Source organism: Populus alba, chromosome 15, assembly GCF_005239225.2.
Source record: "Populus alba chromosome 15, ASM523922v2, whole genome shotgun sequence".
Lineage (NCBI taxonomy): Eukaryota > Viridiplantae > Streptophyta > Magnoliopsida > Malpighiales > Salicaceae > Populus > Populus alba.
Window position 1 is genome coordinate 5,214,702 of NC_133298.1, and position 17,541 is coordinate 5,232,242.

At 30.8% G+C, this 17,541-nt stretch overlaps 1 protein-coding gene across 1 annotated transcript; it reads right to left on the reverse strand.

Moving 5' to 3' along the window:
* Positions 1 to 14,800: 14,800 nt before the first annotated feature.
* LOC118043948 (heavy metal-associated isoprenylated plant protein 9) lies at positions 14,801 to 17,342 on the reverse strand. The gene is made up of 5 exons (XM_035052063.2): positions 16,891 to 17,342; positions 16,530 to 16,719; positions 16,246 to 16,418; positions 16,037 to 16,127; positions 14,801 to 15,521 (listed from the first exon to the last, which is right to left on the reverse strand). The coding sequence occupies exons 1-5, from the start codon at positions 16,909 to 16,911 to the stop codon at positions 15,061 to 15,063; spliced, it is 936 nt and encodes a 311-aa protein (XP_034907954.1). The 5' UTR covers positions 16,912 to 17,342; the 3' UTR covers positions 14,801 to 15,060.
* Positions 17,343 to 17,541: the final 199 nt, after the last annotated feature.

The window sequence follows — 17,541 nt, forward strand, 5'->3', positions numbered from 1 at the left end:
AATAAAAGTTTGATAACTAAATAGGAAAAAACTTAATATTAACAAACTAAATTTAAAAAAATAATAATTAAAAAGCAAAAAAAAAAATACTAAACAAAAAAAAATATTATTTTTTTTTTTAAAAGCCTACATGAAGAAAAAAACTAATGAAGAAAAAGAAAAAAAAATCAGAATTATTTGGGTTAACCCTTCAAACCAAGTTAACCCGTCAAATCTGGAATTCGTGTCATGAAAATTTTACAACTGAATAGGAAAAAAAAAATTACGGGTTAACCCAGAAATAGTTAAGTTAATCCATCAAACCAAGAATCTGTGTCATAAAAGTTTGATAACTAAATAGAAAAAATTTAACATTAAGAAACTAAATTAAACAAAAAAATTAATTAAAAAGAAAAACCATAAAAAAATCCAGGTTAATGCGTCAAACCCGGAACCCATGTAATGAAAGTTTGATAACTAAATAGAACACAATTTAACATTAACAAAACAAATTTAAACAAAAAAATATTCATTAAAAAAAACAAAGAAAACAAAACAGCTTAAAAAAAAAAACAAAGAAAAAAAAACATCTTAAAAAAACAAAGCCAAAAAAAAAAATACAGCTAAGCGTTTCACTGTGGACTGCACTCGAAAAAATTAATTAAAAAGAAAAATCAAAAAATAATTCGGGTTAACGTGTTAAACTCGGAATCCATATAATGAAAGTTTGATAACTAAATAGAAAAGAAAAATTAACATTAACAAAAAAAAAATAAACAACAAAAATATTCATTAAAAAAAAACAAAGATAACAAAGCAGCTTAAAAAAACAAAGAAAAAAAATAGCTTAAAAAAATAAAGCAAAAAAAAAAAAAAAAAAAGACAGCTAAGCGTTTTAATGTGGAATGCACTCGAAAAAATTAATTAAAAAGAAAAACCAGAAAAAAAAAATTCAGGTTAATCCATCAAACCCAAAACCTGTATCATGAAAAATTGATAACTAAATAGAAAAAAATTTAACATTAACTAAAAGATTTAAAAAAAAAATCATTAAAAAAAATAAAGAAAAAAAATAGCTAAAAAAGAAAAAAAAAAAGCAAAAAAAGAAGAAGAAGAAGAAGAAAAAAACAGCTGAGCGTTTCACTATGGACTTGCACAGTGAAACATGAGCAGTTTTAGCTATTGTTATAATTTTTAGCTAAACTCTAAGTCAATCCCTATATTGTATTAAAACAAACTAATTAGTCCTTGTAATATCACATATGTCCAATTAATTGACCAATATTGCGCATCCTCAATTCCTTCTTTCTTAATCAAATTCTAACATCTTTTCTTTATTCTATTCTTAAAAAATAAATGAAAACAAAAAAACAAAAAAAAAACGTGACACTTGTTGTATAAGATCTAACACTTCTTTTATATATATATATATAATTATTTTAATTAATCAAGTGGTATTTCGGAATTAATTTTCATGTGTTGAAACTACCCTAGCTTAATTCCTTAAGATTTCCATGCGTGAGCTTGGTTGATTCTCTACCTTATGATTCATAAATTCAAATAACAGGGAAGCAAGGTTGTCAAAAATTAATTAATGCATAAACTGCAGAAATTCATAGAAAACTGGAGCCTCTTAATTAAGGAAAGAAAACTAAAAGGAAGATGGGGGTGGAATTGAATCTCATATATCAATGAATTAAACTCAGAACATGAACAAACGAAGAAGAACAGGAGAGATAGGCAGGCATGAATCAGAAATAAACAATGAAAGAACAGGGGTCTTGATCATGAGTGGCAGCTGAAGAAGAAGAAGAAGGCAAACGGGAATTCCTGAGACGTCGAAAACCATTAATACTGCGTCTTGGTGGCATCAATCTCTCTGTAATTCTTGCCAGAGCCGCCGCATATTCTTCCAGTAGCTCCGCCATGATTGCCACCGTTATCATCTTCAATTCCTATCTGTCTCTCTCTCTGATCTTGAATCTGCGAGCACTGCATATACGTGCTAATCAATTCTTGCCAGAGTAGGCAGCTATAGGTTTTGCTGTTGTGAAATGTTGATGTTCTTGTAAGTAAATATGTAGAAATATAAAGCTTCTAAGCCCTGGACAGTCGAGTTGTTGACGACTTGAAGAAAGTGGGCAACATGAAGCCAAATTATAACAATAGCTAAAACTGTCCAGTGTTTCGAGCTGTTTTTTTTTTTTTTTTTAATGAATTTTTAGTTTTTAAACTTTTTTTTGTTAATGTTAAATTTTTTTCTATTTAGTTATTAAATTTTTATGATACAGGTTTTAGATTTGATGGGTTAACCCAGATTTTTCTTATGATTTTTCTTTTAAATTAATTTTTTCGAGTGCAGTCCGCAGTGAAACACTTAGCTGTTTTTTTTTTTCTTTGTTTTTTAAGATTTTTTTTCCTTTTTTCTTTGTTTTTTTAAGCTGTTTTGTTTTCTTTGTTTTTTTTTTAATGAATATTTTTTTTGTTAATGTTAATTTTTTTTCTATTTAGTTATCAAATTTTCATTACATGGGTTCCGGGTTTGACACGTTAACCCAGAATTATTTCTGGTTTTTCTTTTTAATTAATTTTTTTGTTTAATTTAGTTTGTTAATGTTAATTTTTTTCTATTTAGTTATTAAATTTTTATGACACGGATTACGAATTTGACGGGTTAACCCAGCTAATTCTAGGTTAACCCGTAATTTTTTTTTTTCAATTCAGTTATCAAACTTTTATGACACGAATCTCAAATTTGACGGGTTAACCTGGTTTGAAGGGTTAACCCAATTAATTCAGATTTTTTTTTTCTATTTCTTCATTAGTTTTTCTCTTCATGTAGGCTTTTCTTTCTTTGTTTTTTTTTTTAAAATTAATATTTTTTTTGTTTAGTATTTCTATTTTTTTTCTTTTTCTTTTTTTTTTTGCTTTTTAATTATTTTTTTTAAATATAGTTTGTTAATATTAAGTTTTTTTCTATTTAGTTATTAAACTTTCATGACACGAATCTCAGATTTGATAGATTATCCTGGTTTGGTGGGCTAACTCGGTTGATTCAGATTTTTTTTTCTTTTTCTTTATTAGTTTTTTTCTTTCAATTTCATCTTTAAATATTGTAATTAACTATAACTAAAAAACATCAATTTTTTTTCTTTTAATTTTATGAAACAAATCTGAGGTTTGACGTGTTAAACCAGTTGATTAAGATTTTTTTATTTTTCTAAAGTAGTTTTCTTCTTTTAATTTAATCTTTTAATATCGATTTAATTAAGAATTAAACTTTATGATTTATTTTGTTAACTGGTCATTAAATTATTATGATCTCATGAAGGGATTTTACTGTACCCCTCGTTGCAAAGCACTATTCATCGGAATAATGCTTTGTTTTATTGTTTTTTTCTTTCCAATTAATCCTTTTTTTTTAAATTTTATTATGTAATATTAATTTTTTTTTTAATTATCACATTTTTATAACAAAACCTTGCAACCAGACTCATATCAAAAGCTTCGGGTTTAATGTTGCAACAAAACTCACTTAAACTTAGGTTATGCAAGTTTAATATTATTATTATTATTATAAATATAACTTTTGAATCAAGAGTAACAGACAGACCCAATACTAAAAACCTAGGTATAACTTTATATCAAAACCTAACACTCCTAAATTTTAAATTTTTTTAAATATTTTTTATATAAAAAAATTGACCCGCAGCATAGTGCGGGCCACGTTTCTAGTTAGAAATATACTAAAATTGCTCAGCCTTTCACTGTAGCAATCCACAGTGAAAGACTGAGTTGTCCTTCTTTTTTTTTTTTTCCTTTTGTTTTAAGCTATTTTTTTTTCTAAAAAAAAATGTTTTTATTTTTATTTTTATTTTTATGCCTTTCAGTTTTTTTTCTTCTTTCATTGTTTTTTTTTTTTAAAAATTTTTTTAATTTAGTTTGTTAATGTTAATTTTTTTTATATTTAGTTATCAAACTTTCATGACACTGATCATGAGTTTAACAGGTTAACTTGGTTTCACAAGTTAACCTGATTTTTTTTTTTTTTGCTTTTTTTCTTTTTAATTAATTTTTTTCGTTTACTTTAGTTTTTTAATGTTAAATTTCTTTCTATTTAGTTATCAGAATTTTATGACATATATCCCAGGTTTCACAGGTTAACCCAGTTAATTATGGGTTAACCCGTCCATTTTTTTTGTTAATATTAATTTTTTTTTTATTTAGTTATAATATTTTCATGACACGGATCCCGGGTTTAACGGGTTCACCTGATTTGACGAGTTAATCCAGATTTTTTTTTTTGCTTTTTTATCTTTTTAATTAATTTTTTTTGTTTAGTTTAGTTTGTTAATATTAAATTTCTTTCTATTTAGTTATCAAACTTTCATGACATATATATCAGGTTTTACGGGTTAACCCAGTTAATTATGGGTTAACTCATCCTTTTTTTTTTTGTTTTTTTTTCTTTTGTTAATACTAATTTTTATTTTATTTTATTATCAGACTTTCATAACACGAATCTCGGGTTTAACGAGTTAACCTGATTTGACAAGGTAACCCACATTATTATTATTTTTTGCTTTTTTTTTAATTAATTTTTTTTGTTTAGTTTGTTAATGTTAAGTTTCTTTCTATTTAGTTATCAAACTTTCATGACACATATCCCAAGTTTGACGGGTTAACCTGGTTTCACAGGTTAACCGAGTTAATTCTGGGTTAACCTGTCAATTTTTTTCTTCTATTTAGTTATCAAGCTTTCATGACGTGAATCCTATGCTTAATGAGTTAACCTGGTTTGAAGGGTTAAACCAGTTAATTTAGATTTTTTTTCCTTTTTCTTCATTAGTTTTTTCTTCTTATAGCTTTTTTTTTCATTTTCTTTTTAATTAAATTTTTTTGTTTAATTTAGTTAATTAATATTAAATTTTTTTTCTATTTAGCTATCGACTGATGCCTTTAGTTTTTTTTTTTTTGTTTTTTTTATGTCTTTGACTCTGGACGGCACAATGCAGTCCACAATGAAAAGGCTGATGCGTTTTGTATTTTTTTTTTACTTTTTAATTTTTTTTTAAATTTGGTTTCTTTATATTAATTTTTTTTTCTATTTAGTTATAAGACTTTCATGACATGGACTCATGTTTAATAGGTTAACCCAGTTAATTCTGATTTTTTTTTTCATTAGTTTTTTTCTCCGCATAGGTTTTTTCTTCTTTGTTTTTCTCTTTTTAACTAATTTTTTTTTTAAATTTAGTTTGTTGATATTAAAATTCTTTCTATTTAGTTATTAGACTTTCATGATACGGATCTCAGATTTGACAGGTTACCCAGTTAATTTAGATTTTTGTTTTGTTTTTCTTCATTAGTTTTTTTTCTTCCTGTATGTTTTTTTTTTAACCCAGTTAGTTTTTTTCTTTTTTGCTTTGTTGCCTTTTTTATGCCATTGATTGTGGACTCCAAAGTGCAGTCCATAGTGAAAACTAATGCCTTTTGTTTGTTTGTTTTCTTCTTTTTAATTAATTGTTTTCATTTATTTTAATTTGTTAATGTTAATTTTTTTTTTATTTAGTTATCAAACTTTCATGACACGGATCTCGGGTTTAACAAGTTAGAATAGTTAATTATGGGTTAACCCGTTATTTTTTTTTCTATTTAGTTATCAAACTTTCATGACACGAATTCAATGTCTGACGGGTTAACCTGGTTTGAAGGGTTAACCCAATTAATTTAGATTTTTTTATTTTCTTCATTAGTTATTTTTTTCATGTTGGTTTTTTTTCTATGTTTTTTTCTTTTTACTTAATTTATTTAATTATCATATTTTTATGATATGACCTTGTAGCCAAACCCACATCCAAGGCTATTGAGTTTGCTATTGCAATCAAACCCACTTAAACTTGGATCATGTAAGTTTAATATTATTATTAATATTATAAATATTACTCTTAAGTTAGACGTTGTAGTGAAACCCAAGACTCTTGAGTATAGTTTTACAAAAAGATCTAATATTTTTAGATCTTAACTTTTTTTATTTTTTTTATATAGAAACAAAATTGACCTGCGGCATCGCGCGGGTCATCTAACTAGTTTATAGACCAAAAGGCAGTGGGATATCATGACCTCCAACTCTTTCTCCCTCTCTCTCTCACATACAATATTAATATATTTATAAAACAATTTACATGTTTAAAAGAAAGTCATATTCGAATCGAGTAGATTGCATTAACAATAAGTAAGTTATCACTTATTCATCAAGTTAACAATCCGAATCTTGCTTATAGCAACTCGTAATTATTAACATATTTATATTTTTATATATGATTGTGCGTTTTATCCTATATAAAGTCATGACACATGTTTTCTTAAATTCATTATTATATATATATAAAAAAAATCACATGTTTTTCATTGAAATCTCTGTGTGATTTTAGATAGGATTTTTGTCTAAATTTTAAGTCAATCCCTATATTGTATTAAAACAAAATAATGAGTCCTTGTAATATCACATATGTCCAATTGACCAATATTGCGCATCCTCAATTTAATTGTTTTTTTTTTTCTCAATGCCTTCTTTCTTTTTAATCAAATTTTATCATCTTTTCTTTATTCTATTCTTAAAAAATAAATGAAAAAAAAAACATGACACTTGTTGTATAAGATCTAACACATTATTATTGAATCTGATTCTGCAAATGTAATAAACTGGATGCATAATTCTCACAACAGACCATGAAGGCATAGAGAACCTTTTTCCACAGTTCAGAAATTAACTAGATTGTTTGGCTCAATTACTTTTTTTCATGTGTACCGTGAGAGCAATAGTCTGGCAGATTGTATGGCTAAGCAGGGAATGCGCAGATCAAGTGATTTCATTGCTTGGTTTTGATTCATCTCTTAGATTATATCTATAAGACTGTTAAATATGCTTCTCTACATAGAACCAGATTCACTAGAAATATGAATTGGAGAGCTTCCCCTGGATTTTGCAGTAATGGTTATCTTAAGTAGATTATAATGTTGCTTTCTTAGGCTATATCTAATGTTTTGTCCTCTTCGTATGGACTTTGCTTAGTTTGGTAGTTCTTGCAAAATTGATATGCGGCAGGCTTTGTAATTTTTCATGCCGGCAAGCTACGGCGTTTAATGAAATCATATACTTTTCACAAAAAAAAAAAAATTAATAATTAAACTCAGAACAGGAACAAACGAAGAAGACCAGGAGAGATAGGCAGGCATGAATCAGAAATAAACAATGAAAGAACAGGGGTCTTGATCATGAGTGGCAGCCGAAGAAGAAGGCAAACGGGAATTCCTGAGACGTCGAAAACCATTAATGATGCGTCTTGGTGGCATCAATCTCTCTGTAATTCTTGCCAGAGCCACCGCATATTCTTCCAGTAGCTCCGCCATGATTGCCACCGTTATCATCTTCAGTTCCTGTCTGTCTCTCTCTATCCTGAATCTGCGAGCACTGCATATACGTGCTAATCAATTCTTGCCAGAGTAGGTAGCTATAGGTTTTGCTGTTGTGAAATGTTGCTGTTCTTGTAAGTAAATATGTAGAAATATAAAGCTTCTAAGCCTTGGATAGTCGAGTTGTTGAAGACTTGAAGAAAGTGGGCAACATGAAGCCAAATTTATAAACCAAAAGGCGGTGGGATATCTTCACCTCCCTCTCTCCCTCTCACATACAATATTAATATATTTGTAAAACAATTTACATGTTTAAAAGAAGTCATATTCGGATCGAGTAGATTGCATTAACAATAAGTAAGTTATCACTTATTCATCAAGTTAACAATCCGAATCTTGCTTATAGTAACTCGTAATTATTAACATATTTATATTTTTATATATGATAGTGCGTTTTATCCTATATAAAGTCATGACACATGTTTTCTTAAACTCATTATTTTTTTTTTAAAAATCACATGTTTTTCATTGCAATCTCTGTGTGATTTTAGATAGGATTTTTGGCTAAATTTTAAGTCAATCCCTATATTGTATTAAAACAAAATAATTAGTCCTTGTAATATCACATGTCCAATTGACCAATATTGCGCATCCTCAATTTAATTGTTTTTTTTTTCTCAATGCCTTCTTTCTTTTTAATCAAATTATATCATCTTTTCTTTATTTTATTCTTAAAAAATAAATGAAAAAAAAAAACATGACACTTGTTGTATAAGATCTAACACTTCTTCTTTTTTTAATTATTTTAATTAATCAAGTGGTATTTCGGAATTCATTTTCATGTGTTGAAACTAACCTTAGCTTAATTCCTTAAGATTTCCATGCGTGAGCTTGGTTGATTCTCTACCTTATGACTCACAATTCAAACCACAGGGAAGGTAAAGAAATAAAAAAAAAAATCGTCTTTGATGCAAATAAATAATAATTTGTTTGAAACTCGATATATGGAAAAGGGTTTAATTTTAACCGGCCCCTATTGTAGCCGTTACTTACCCTAAAGGCCACCGGAGTAGAATGAAGATAAGACGGCGATGGCTACAATGGGGAATATAACGTTTTCGAGTACCCTTTTCAGATGACATGACTGAAAACAATGGAGCAACGTGGGTGGACCTGCGATGGCTTCCAAGACTGAGTTTTGTGTGGCTGCTTTGGCACCTTTCAGGACCCGGTTTGGCAACAACTCTCTAACTCTTGCGAGTCACACCAGGATAGCAAATGCGACGTTATCTAACTAACAATATAAAAATCATTTCCAAACTTTATATTAAAAGCAGTACGTACTATGATTATCAACCAACTATTTATATATGTGGTCAAAAAAAGATTATTTTATGTGCATTATAAAAAGGAGCTTTTGGTTTTCGTTACTCTTTTTTTTTTAAGCGGCAAAGAGGCCTTAATTTACTCCTTCATCTCCCCCCCGAAAATCTCTCTTTTAATTACGGTAGTTTTTCTCATCCTACGTGTGATGATGTATATATTTAATTTGTTTTAATTAGAGATTTAAAAATATTTAATTAATCAATACGAAATTATAATTTTACATGAATTTTACTTAAAAATCTATTTAAATCTTTATTAAATTAATAAAAACTATGATTTAAATTTATTTTTTGAAATCATAATCATAAAAGTTTCCACAATATTAATCACACACGCTTCATTCATTTGAAGTGTGTTAGGCTATAAGTTATATTATAAAAAAAATCAAATGTATGGAATTATTTTTCCTTTTATTTTTCTTATTTTGTTGGGAAATAGTTACATCAATTTGTTCGGCATCAATAAATATATATATATTGAAGGGCGAAGCAGTCCTACAAAGTCAGGGCGCATGCAGCAACACGCCACGACTCGAATCACCTAAGATTGGTGCGTGACCTAACATGTAGTAATTTGTTTCCCTCAAAATGGTCAATGAATGATTTATTACAAGTCTAAATTCAAAGAACACATGAGACAGCCATGAAAACGACCTGCAACTTCTCACCAAACAAAGAGATGGAGAAAAGCAAGACACCACCGTCAATTTCTTGCAAGAATTACAAAGCCCAAAGGGCCGGGATGCCTGAGCATGGCTAGCAAATTTATTTACAAAAGATGAGACAATAGCCAGCCAGCGAGCTAGCTAGCTGGGTTGTCAAATATATTTTACACTCCTTATGAGTTCTTTTAGCTACAACCACAATTAATGCATGTTTAATTTCTTTAGAAGGAATAGGTTCTCGTGAAGACCTTTTTCCATACTTTCCAACTTAAGGAACGAGTTAGGGAACGAGCCTTCATTAGAGTCAAAGAAGGAGTAGTACTGGAGTCTCTTGGCGGCGGCGGCGGCGGCGATGGTGGTGGTTGTGATTCTTCTTCTTCCATTTGAGTGCTGTCTTGGGGATTCCAAAAGCGAGCGTCCTTTCTTTTGCTCTTCATGGTTGCCAATACATCATGTTTGTTGCATATTCCCCATACCGTCACCTTTTGCTGATAATAATCTACATTTACGGAGTAAATTCCTGCCATTTCCATAGAAAATAATTAACACAAAGTTACAGAAGTTTTCTCATAATCATCTTGAAATCGAAAGTGGGTCTAATTTAACTAACCCTTTATCATAAAACTATCTAAATTACTGTATCGGGATATAAAAAATTAAAACGGTGAAAATATGAACATATACAACCCTATAATTTCCTCCAATAGATTCATGAGAAGGGCACTCTTATTCCACTACGATGAATCTAACACTCAGTTGTGGTTCTTGAATTTACATATGAACATATGTTTAAGAGAATTTATTGCAAAGACAATCATTATAAGAAAAAAAGAGAGAGGAAGTGGAAGCCCACAGGCAATAATGAGGTTAATTAATACTCTTGTGACCAAGCTAGTTTCTCGATTGAGTGCATATTGGACCAGCTGGAGCACATAATTGGATGCAAATTCCATCAGCCCATAGATAATTAGTAGGTCCATTATCCAGTTCCTTCTCAACGTCTCCAAATTAAGCCTACAGCCAAAGCCGAATATCCCATGCATCATTTGTGATCTTGTTTCTTTCGGTGAATTATCGTTTTTCATCAATTATGGTGAAATCATTATTGCTAATTAATCAATTAAAATGTAAGTTATAAGGACCATTCCTGAAAAAAAATAAAATTATGTCATCTTAATTTGCTATAATTAACAAGTCTTGATCAGTTACCTTTGAGATGCGATAAGGTCTTCTTCACCTTCTTCTCGCATCCATGGGAGTAAAGAGGGACCATCATCTCCACGTGCTGCGCCTCAACATTCTTGCAGCTGGAAGCTAGAACAAGTTGCATGCTTGCCATTTGGAGAACAACCTTATGTACAATTTAATTAACACCCAAGAACTAAATCCAGCTCTACTTGTTTCTTCTGAGCTAGCTAGCTAGACATGGAAGATCAATGGTTTCAAGCTATGTATATATATATATATAGGATTTTGGGTAAATCTCTAATTGGCTTACATTCATGGACTCCCTTGGTGGAGAAGAAAAAAAAGGAGCAATTAAAGTGGCCTCTGATCCTTTTTTACTCTTTCTATTCCTCTTTCTCTCGACATTTTCTTGAACTCAGTTGTTTATTGTTTTGGCACTGTTCATGGCGGCTTGATGATCAGTTTAGTTGGAATAAAAGGCTTATTACTAAGTTAAAGAGATGCATGGTAGGACAACAGAGGGGGAAATTCTTGACTTGGAAGGCTGTGTGACATGGATAAGGGTGAGGATGTGTCAGCAATTATGTTTGTTAAACCAAAAGGTGTATTATTGCGTCTCTTTCTCCATGGAAGATGACGCATACGTACATGCATGGAAGTTGAAACTGTCCCCAAGTTTTGGCTCCCATGTGAGCTGTTTAATTTCCTTGCCACAGAAGCAAGTATTAATTGCCTTTGAGAATAACAAGATCTTGATTGAGATCACCAGTATGTTTTTTGTTTCTTAATTTGATCATGCAGCTTGTAATTATGCTTAAAGGAAAAAGCATCATCATTTTATACATGTTGTTTTCGGCGATGCCACCATGCACATGCATGCACTCTTTGCTTCTTCTGCTAACTTTAACTCACTGTCTTCTTCCTGTTGAATCTCTGTCGATCGGCGCCATTATCAGAACATGGATTGCCTTCCTCTCTAGAACAAGTCAATGTCATCAGCAAATTAGTAACATGCAGAGTCCAGATCTTGTTTTGGCTAATATATACAATTGTACTTGTTCTTCCTTTATATATGTCATTGCAATTGAAAGCTTTGAATTCGACAACAAATAATACAAATTATATTCTAGAATCTTATTTAATAATTTAAGTTTTTTAAAAGAGATAGTTCATTGATATGATATCAGAGCCTTGATGATCAAGTAGTCACGAGTTCGAATATCATCATTTCTATTTATTTAATAAAAATTAAGCATAAGGTAATGTAGATATATGTAAGTTTCAAGCCTAAAAGATTTTCACTTGAGGAGGTGTGTTAGAAAATAATATAAATCATATATTAAAACCTTATAAGCTTTTTGGTTAAAATAGTTCTTTAACACATACTATCTTCAAAATTCATGGCAGTAAGATGTATTTATGAATGTAGACTAGTGGATATATTTTTCTGTGGAAAATCAATGGCTTCAGTGACATTGGATATCTTGTATATCACGTTATATATGGATATCATAGAGTGGATATATTGTAATAGAAGAATTACTAGGTGTTTCTGTGTAATAAATGGGATACATGTCCACACTCTCCTCTTTAATTGTTACTGCTTACTGGCTCATTAAGAGAGTGTAAAACCTAAAAAATCTAGAAATGGGGAGGAAGAAGCTAGCTGAGGCTGTAATTTTCCAATTTTATCAAGAACAACATAGAATTTACAACATCATATATATTTCATTTGTGTTTTAAATCATATATAGATACTAGGTTTAATATTCTTAATTAACAAGTGAAGCTTATATTTGGGTACTTTATTCGATAATTAAGCTCAATCCTAATCATTGATTAAATGGATGTTTGCAAGTGTTAGTTATTATTAAAGGGATGTTTGGAAGTGTGATAATTGTTGTTTTTGAAGTGTTTTTTATTTTAAAATACATCAAAATAATTTTTTTATTTTTAAAATATTATTTTTGACATTAACATATTAAAATGATATGAAAATATCAAAAAAATTAATAAAAAAAGAGATAAAAATATTTAATTTTTTTTAAAAAATATATTTTTAAAATACAAAACAAAACAAATTTAAATTTAATATTAGAATCCACACACAAATGCATTACTAATTATGCCACATGACATGCTTTTTCTTGACGTGAAGTATGCCATAACATGCTAATAAAAAAAAAAACAAAAAAAAAAAAGTTGTGGTTAGAGACTTCATACAAGCTATTTTCTTATCCTCTCATGATAGCCTTTAATTATGTCTAACTTTTTGACCGACAACAGTACAGTACATGCAGCATGCAAGCAGTTTCGACCTCTCATGGTGACCTACCTAGGCTTCGGTTTGTTTATGTGGTTGATTGCGTTTTGCTTCAACTATCTTGCATTCAATTTTGTGGTCTCAAATTCCACTAAATCTACATCACAACTGTTCTTACACCTTTTTTTTTTTTTTTTTTTTCAAACTGTTACGAATCACAATAGATACCAAGCTAGCTGGCACACTGTCAACAAGTTTGTGATCATAAATCAAACAAGCTTTATGTTTTCAAATATTGAAAATTAATCACAATACCAATGATCTCTAGCAATTTTTTTTTTAATGAATGTAAATATTTGTATCAGTTTATATATATTTTATTAATTTTATAAATTTTAAAATTAATAATTATATAAGTTTTTAATCGTCATCATATAAATAACGAGAAGGCTCAAAACTAAAAGCATAAAAAAAAAAATTAATTCCAAACTCTAAACTTTATTAATAAATACTCTAATAAATTTATATAAAATCATCATGTGACATCGGCAAGCATCTACTTTTCAAAAAGGAACTGAGGATTTGGGCATGGGCATGAGGGGCATGCTCTGACGACTTTTGTGTATAGAAACAAAAAGACATGTTATCACCACCGCCATCCTATGCCACGTTAGTTTGTGTCCCGTTGGTGTTTATTATGATCCTATCTTATACAAGATGAGTCATCAGATCTCATGTACAGTGCCTGATCATGAGGTCGACCTACCGAGCTAGCATGTGAAAACCCTAGCTAGCCCCACCACTGGATTTGAAAACCCTAGCTAGCTAGCCCCACCTGATCTGGATTTTCAGTAAGGAATCTCAAACATCAAATATTTCTATTATGATTATCTTCTAACATGTGGCATCCACAAACATATATACTTTGTTAGTCTATATACTGCCAACTTTTAACATTTCTTTAGGTTAAAAAAAGGAACTTTTACTGTGACTTTTCTTTTTGTGAATAAGAAGTTGATATATAGATTTCGTGATGAAGAAGAACATCAAAACTTTATTATATAAGATGGCTGCTGCTGTTTTGGATAAGCAGATATATATGATATGTTGTCTATATATATATAAGAGTTCCTTTTTCCTTTAGCTTTAAAACCCACCCTGGTCCTCTCTCTTAATTACCTAGGAGATCAAGATGGAATAAGGGTAATAATATTGATTTCTATTGATAAGTTATGAGTGAAAAACATGAAATCTAAAGATATCAAGGTTAGAATTATAGTATTGTTTAGGGTTAGTATTGAGAGTTAGTTTGAGATTTGATATATATCATGGTTCATAAACATAATATTTTAAATGTAGTGTTTTATAATTACAATCTTTTTAAATGTTGCCTTTAAAAACTGCAATATACACACACACACACCAAACTATGTTATTTCATTTAAAAAAAATTTCTATTATTTATCTAATAATTTTTTAAAGGTTTTAATAAATAAAAAATAACTCGTGAACTAGCTACTAACAATTTAATACTTCCAAATTAACTTATATTTGAATGATCCATGAAGCATTTTTTTTGTTTAATTTTGCCAACTCATGATGATCGGCAAGTCTAAATTAGGTGAAAATTAAGACTTTTTAGCTAGTAAAAATATATAATTATATTCTTTAAATTATAAAATTAATTAAAAAGCTTACATGTAGAATGTATTGTGTAGCCAACTCATGAGTTCTGAAAAGAATATTCTAATGTTAATTGGTTTGAATTTTAATTAACTTCCAAAACAAAAAAATATATCCACCTTAAATTTAGCTACTTTATATCTTGAAGAGATCATTATGTAGTTCTAAGGTTGTCCAGTCCAAAAGATTAATATATCATCCTTCAAGCAAAACACACCTGGAGATAATAGAAAAAGTTGATAATTTAGCAGAAGCTTATTCTTGTCATGGAGATGGAATGACCATGCGTTGCATACTTCATTTAATATGGTACACAAAATACAGCAGGAGATCCCATGTTTATCTTCCCCACAGCGGACTCAATTATATCAACACCATCTCATCAACTTCCCTCTAAATTCTATCTCACCATGAGCAATGGTGGTGTAAATGTGCTGCTTGCTATAAACAGTTTATATGGAAACTGATTGATATGATTACAAGATCATGAGATGCAACATGCATTGGGATTCTCATCACTGAAGAGCTGAGGAGGTGGGATTCTCTCAATCACGTAAAGTGGTTGATCATAATAATGCATCATCCTCTTCATGTGTTCCTCATCAATGTTGATGATGTCAATATTCTCTGCTACTTCCTTGTGCCCTTCATCTTCTTTCTTCTCATTTTTTTCAGGGTTGTCACCACCTCCTTCCTTTTTATCTTCTTCTGCTGGTTTTTCCTCTTCTTTCTGTTCTTCCTTTTTCTCTTCAGCTGGTTTTGCTTCTTCTGCTGGTTTCTCTTCTACCTTTGCTGGTTCTGGCTCTGGCTCTGGCTCAGGCTGTGGGACTATCTTGGCTTGCTTTTTGGTGCGTTTGTAAACATAATCCACTAGTTTGTTTGCTTCCATTGTCCCAGTCACTGTGACTTTGCTTGTGCTCAAGTCTGTCACCGCTGTTTGCACTCCTGTAATCAAACAAAACACTTCTAATTAAGGAAAAAATCACATTTTTTTTATATCGAACATGAACAGATTAATCCTCAATTCGATCCTGAGAGGACCTGAATCTGTTCATGCCAAAATCTATCCTATTCAAAACAAAAGGAGAAAAAATTAGCATGCGAACCATGTTCACTGTCGACTTCTAATAAGTCAAATTCTGTGCAGTTTTTCTCTTTTTTATTTGTTTGTTTTCTCGGTTTTTCTAAAGTGAAAACAGTGCGTTGGACTACACTAGGAAACATCTTTAGACAATCAGCTCCTCTTAGCACGCAGTTAGAGCGCAGGGCATGGGTTTGGCGGTGGGCGAGGTCCCAAGATTCTCCGTCTAAACAGCCGCCGTCCTACGCCAGAAAGACCCCACCTTTAGCAGATGTGGAAACATCTGGGGTGGGCACCCAGTAGCCCAAATGTATGGGATCCCCTTGTCATCTTCTCACACAAGGTTGGTCAGTCACACTCAAGTTAATTCCTTAATTACCTCTCATTTTGAGAATCATTTTCTTAAGTTGCTCAGCACAGGCATCACAGTGCATGTTTATATCAAGCTCCACCGTTGTTAATCCACTAACCTGGAATTATCAACAAAAATAACATAGTTTTAACCTTCCATAATCAACAACAATGTCTAACAAATTAAGCATTGATTATTATTTAGTAGATGCTGCCAAATATTATTTATTAGATCACCTGTGAAGCAACAACTTGGGGCATTGGTTCACCCTCATTTTCAGGCAACGGGGACAAAATTTTAGCTCTTCTTCTGGTTTTCTTCATGATTTTATTACACACAGCTTGAGGTTCCACTATCCCCTTTATAGTCACTTGGTTTTGTGCCATGTCCATCACAACCCCTTCCACACCTGCAGTTAATGAAAATTTGTTAGAATTCATTAATTTCGAGCTTTATTATATTAGTTTTCTTCTCTCTTTTTTTTTGCTCCTTTACTGATTAAATTGAGAGACATAGAGACCTCTAATCTTCATGATGGACCTCTCAATCTTCTTGGCACACCCCACGCAATGCAAGTCCACAGACAAGACAAATGGAGATGGTGGCTTTGGTTCTTCCTTCTTTGCTTCCTCTGCTGGTTTCTCCTCCTTCTTCTCCTCTACATTTTCTTCCTTCTTCTCTTCTGGCTTAGCCTCTGCCTTGGCTTGTTCCTATCAATTCATAACCAAACACGATCGATCGCATTAATGAACAAGACTCAAGCCCCCAAAACTTTTCAAAAACCAAAAATAACACAAAAAACCATGCATGGATCGAAAATATATATATATATATATATATATATATATATATATATATATATATATCTGATGATTAGTTACCTGCTTAGCTTCTTCCCCCATTTGCACAAACAACTAAAGCAAACTTCTAGCTGAGAATGAGGTGATGAACCAATTAATATAAGAACTAAACAACAAGACGGGAGAGAGAGGCCTGGATAATCAAGACCAGCAAGGGATCACAGTTTATATACGTATAGGAGAGTGTGAGAGACAGTGAGCGATGTATTAATGGGCGGTATGGGGTTTAATTAATAATACAAAGTATAGCAATGTGATTCCAAGGCACATGGAATGCCACTAAATGGACAAAGAGACTAAAGCGTCACTACAATATTATTTCCTTTAGAATTCTTTTGAACCTGCAAGGCTAATAATCAAGAGGTAGAAGAAGGGCGGGGGAGGAAAGCAGTGAAGTAGGGCTGGCAAATTTATAGAGAGAGTAAGGGGAGGTGATCAATTGGTGAGGCCAAGGGAGAGATGGGAAAAGAGAAGTAATTAAGCTAGCTAGTTAGACATTGAAAAGGATATTGATACATAAATATTCCAACACCACCGACCGCTGTGATGGATGAGTCAGCTGGGTGACTTTCACAACCTGGATGGATTCCTACCTAGTTTCTTGCGTGTTCCATTTTGGATCTCATATAAGAAACTCACATCACTTTAATTTCTAGTTAGTTTTCGCATTAA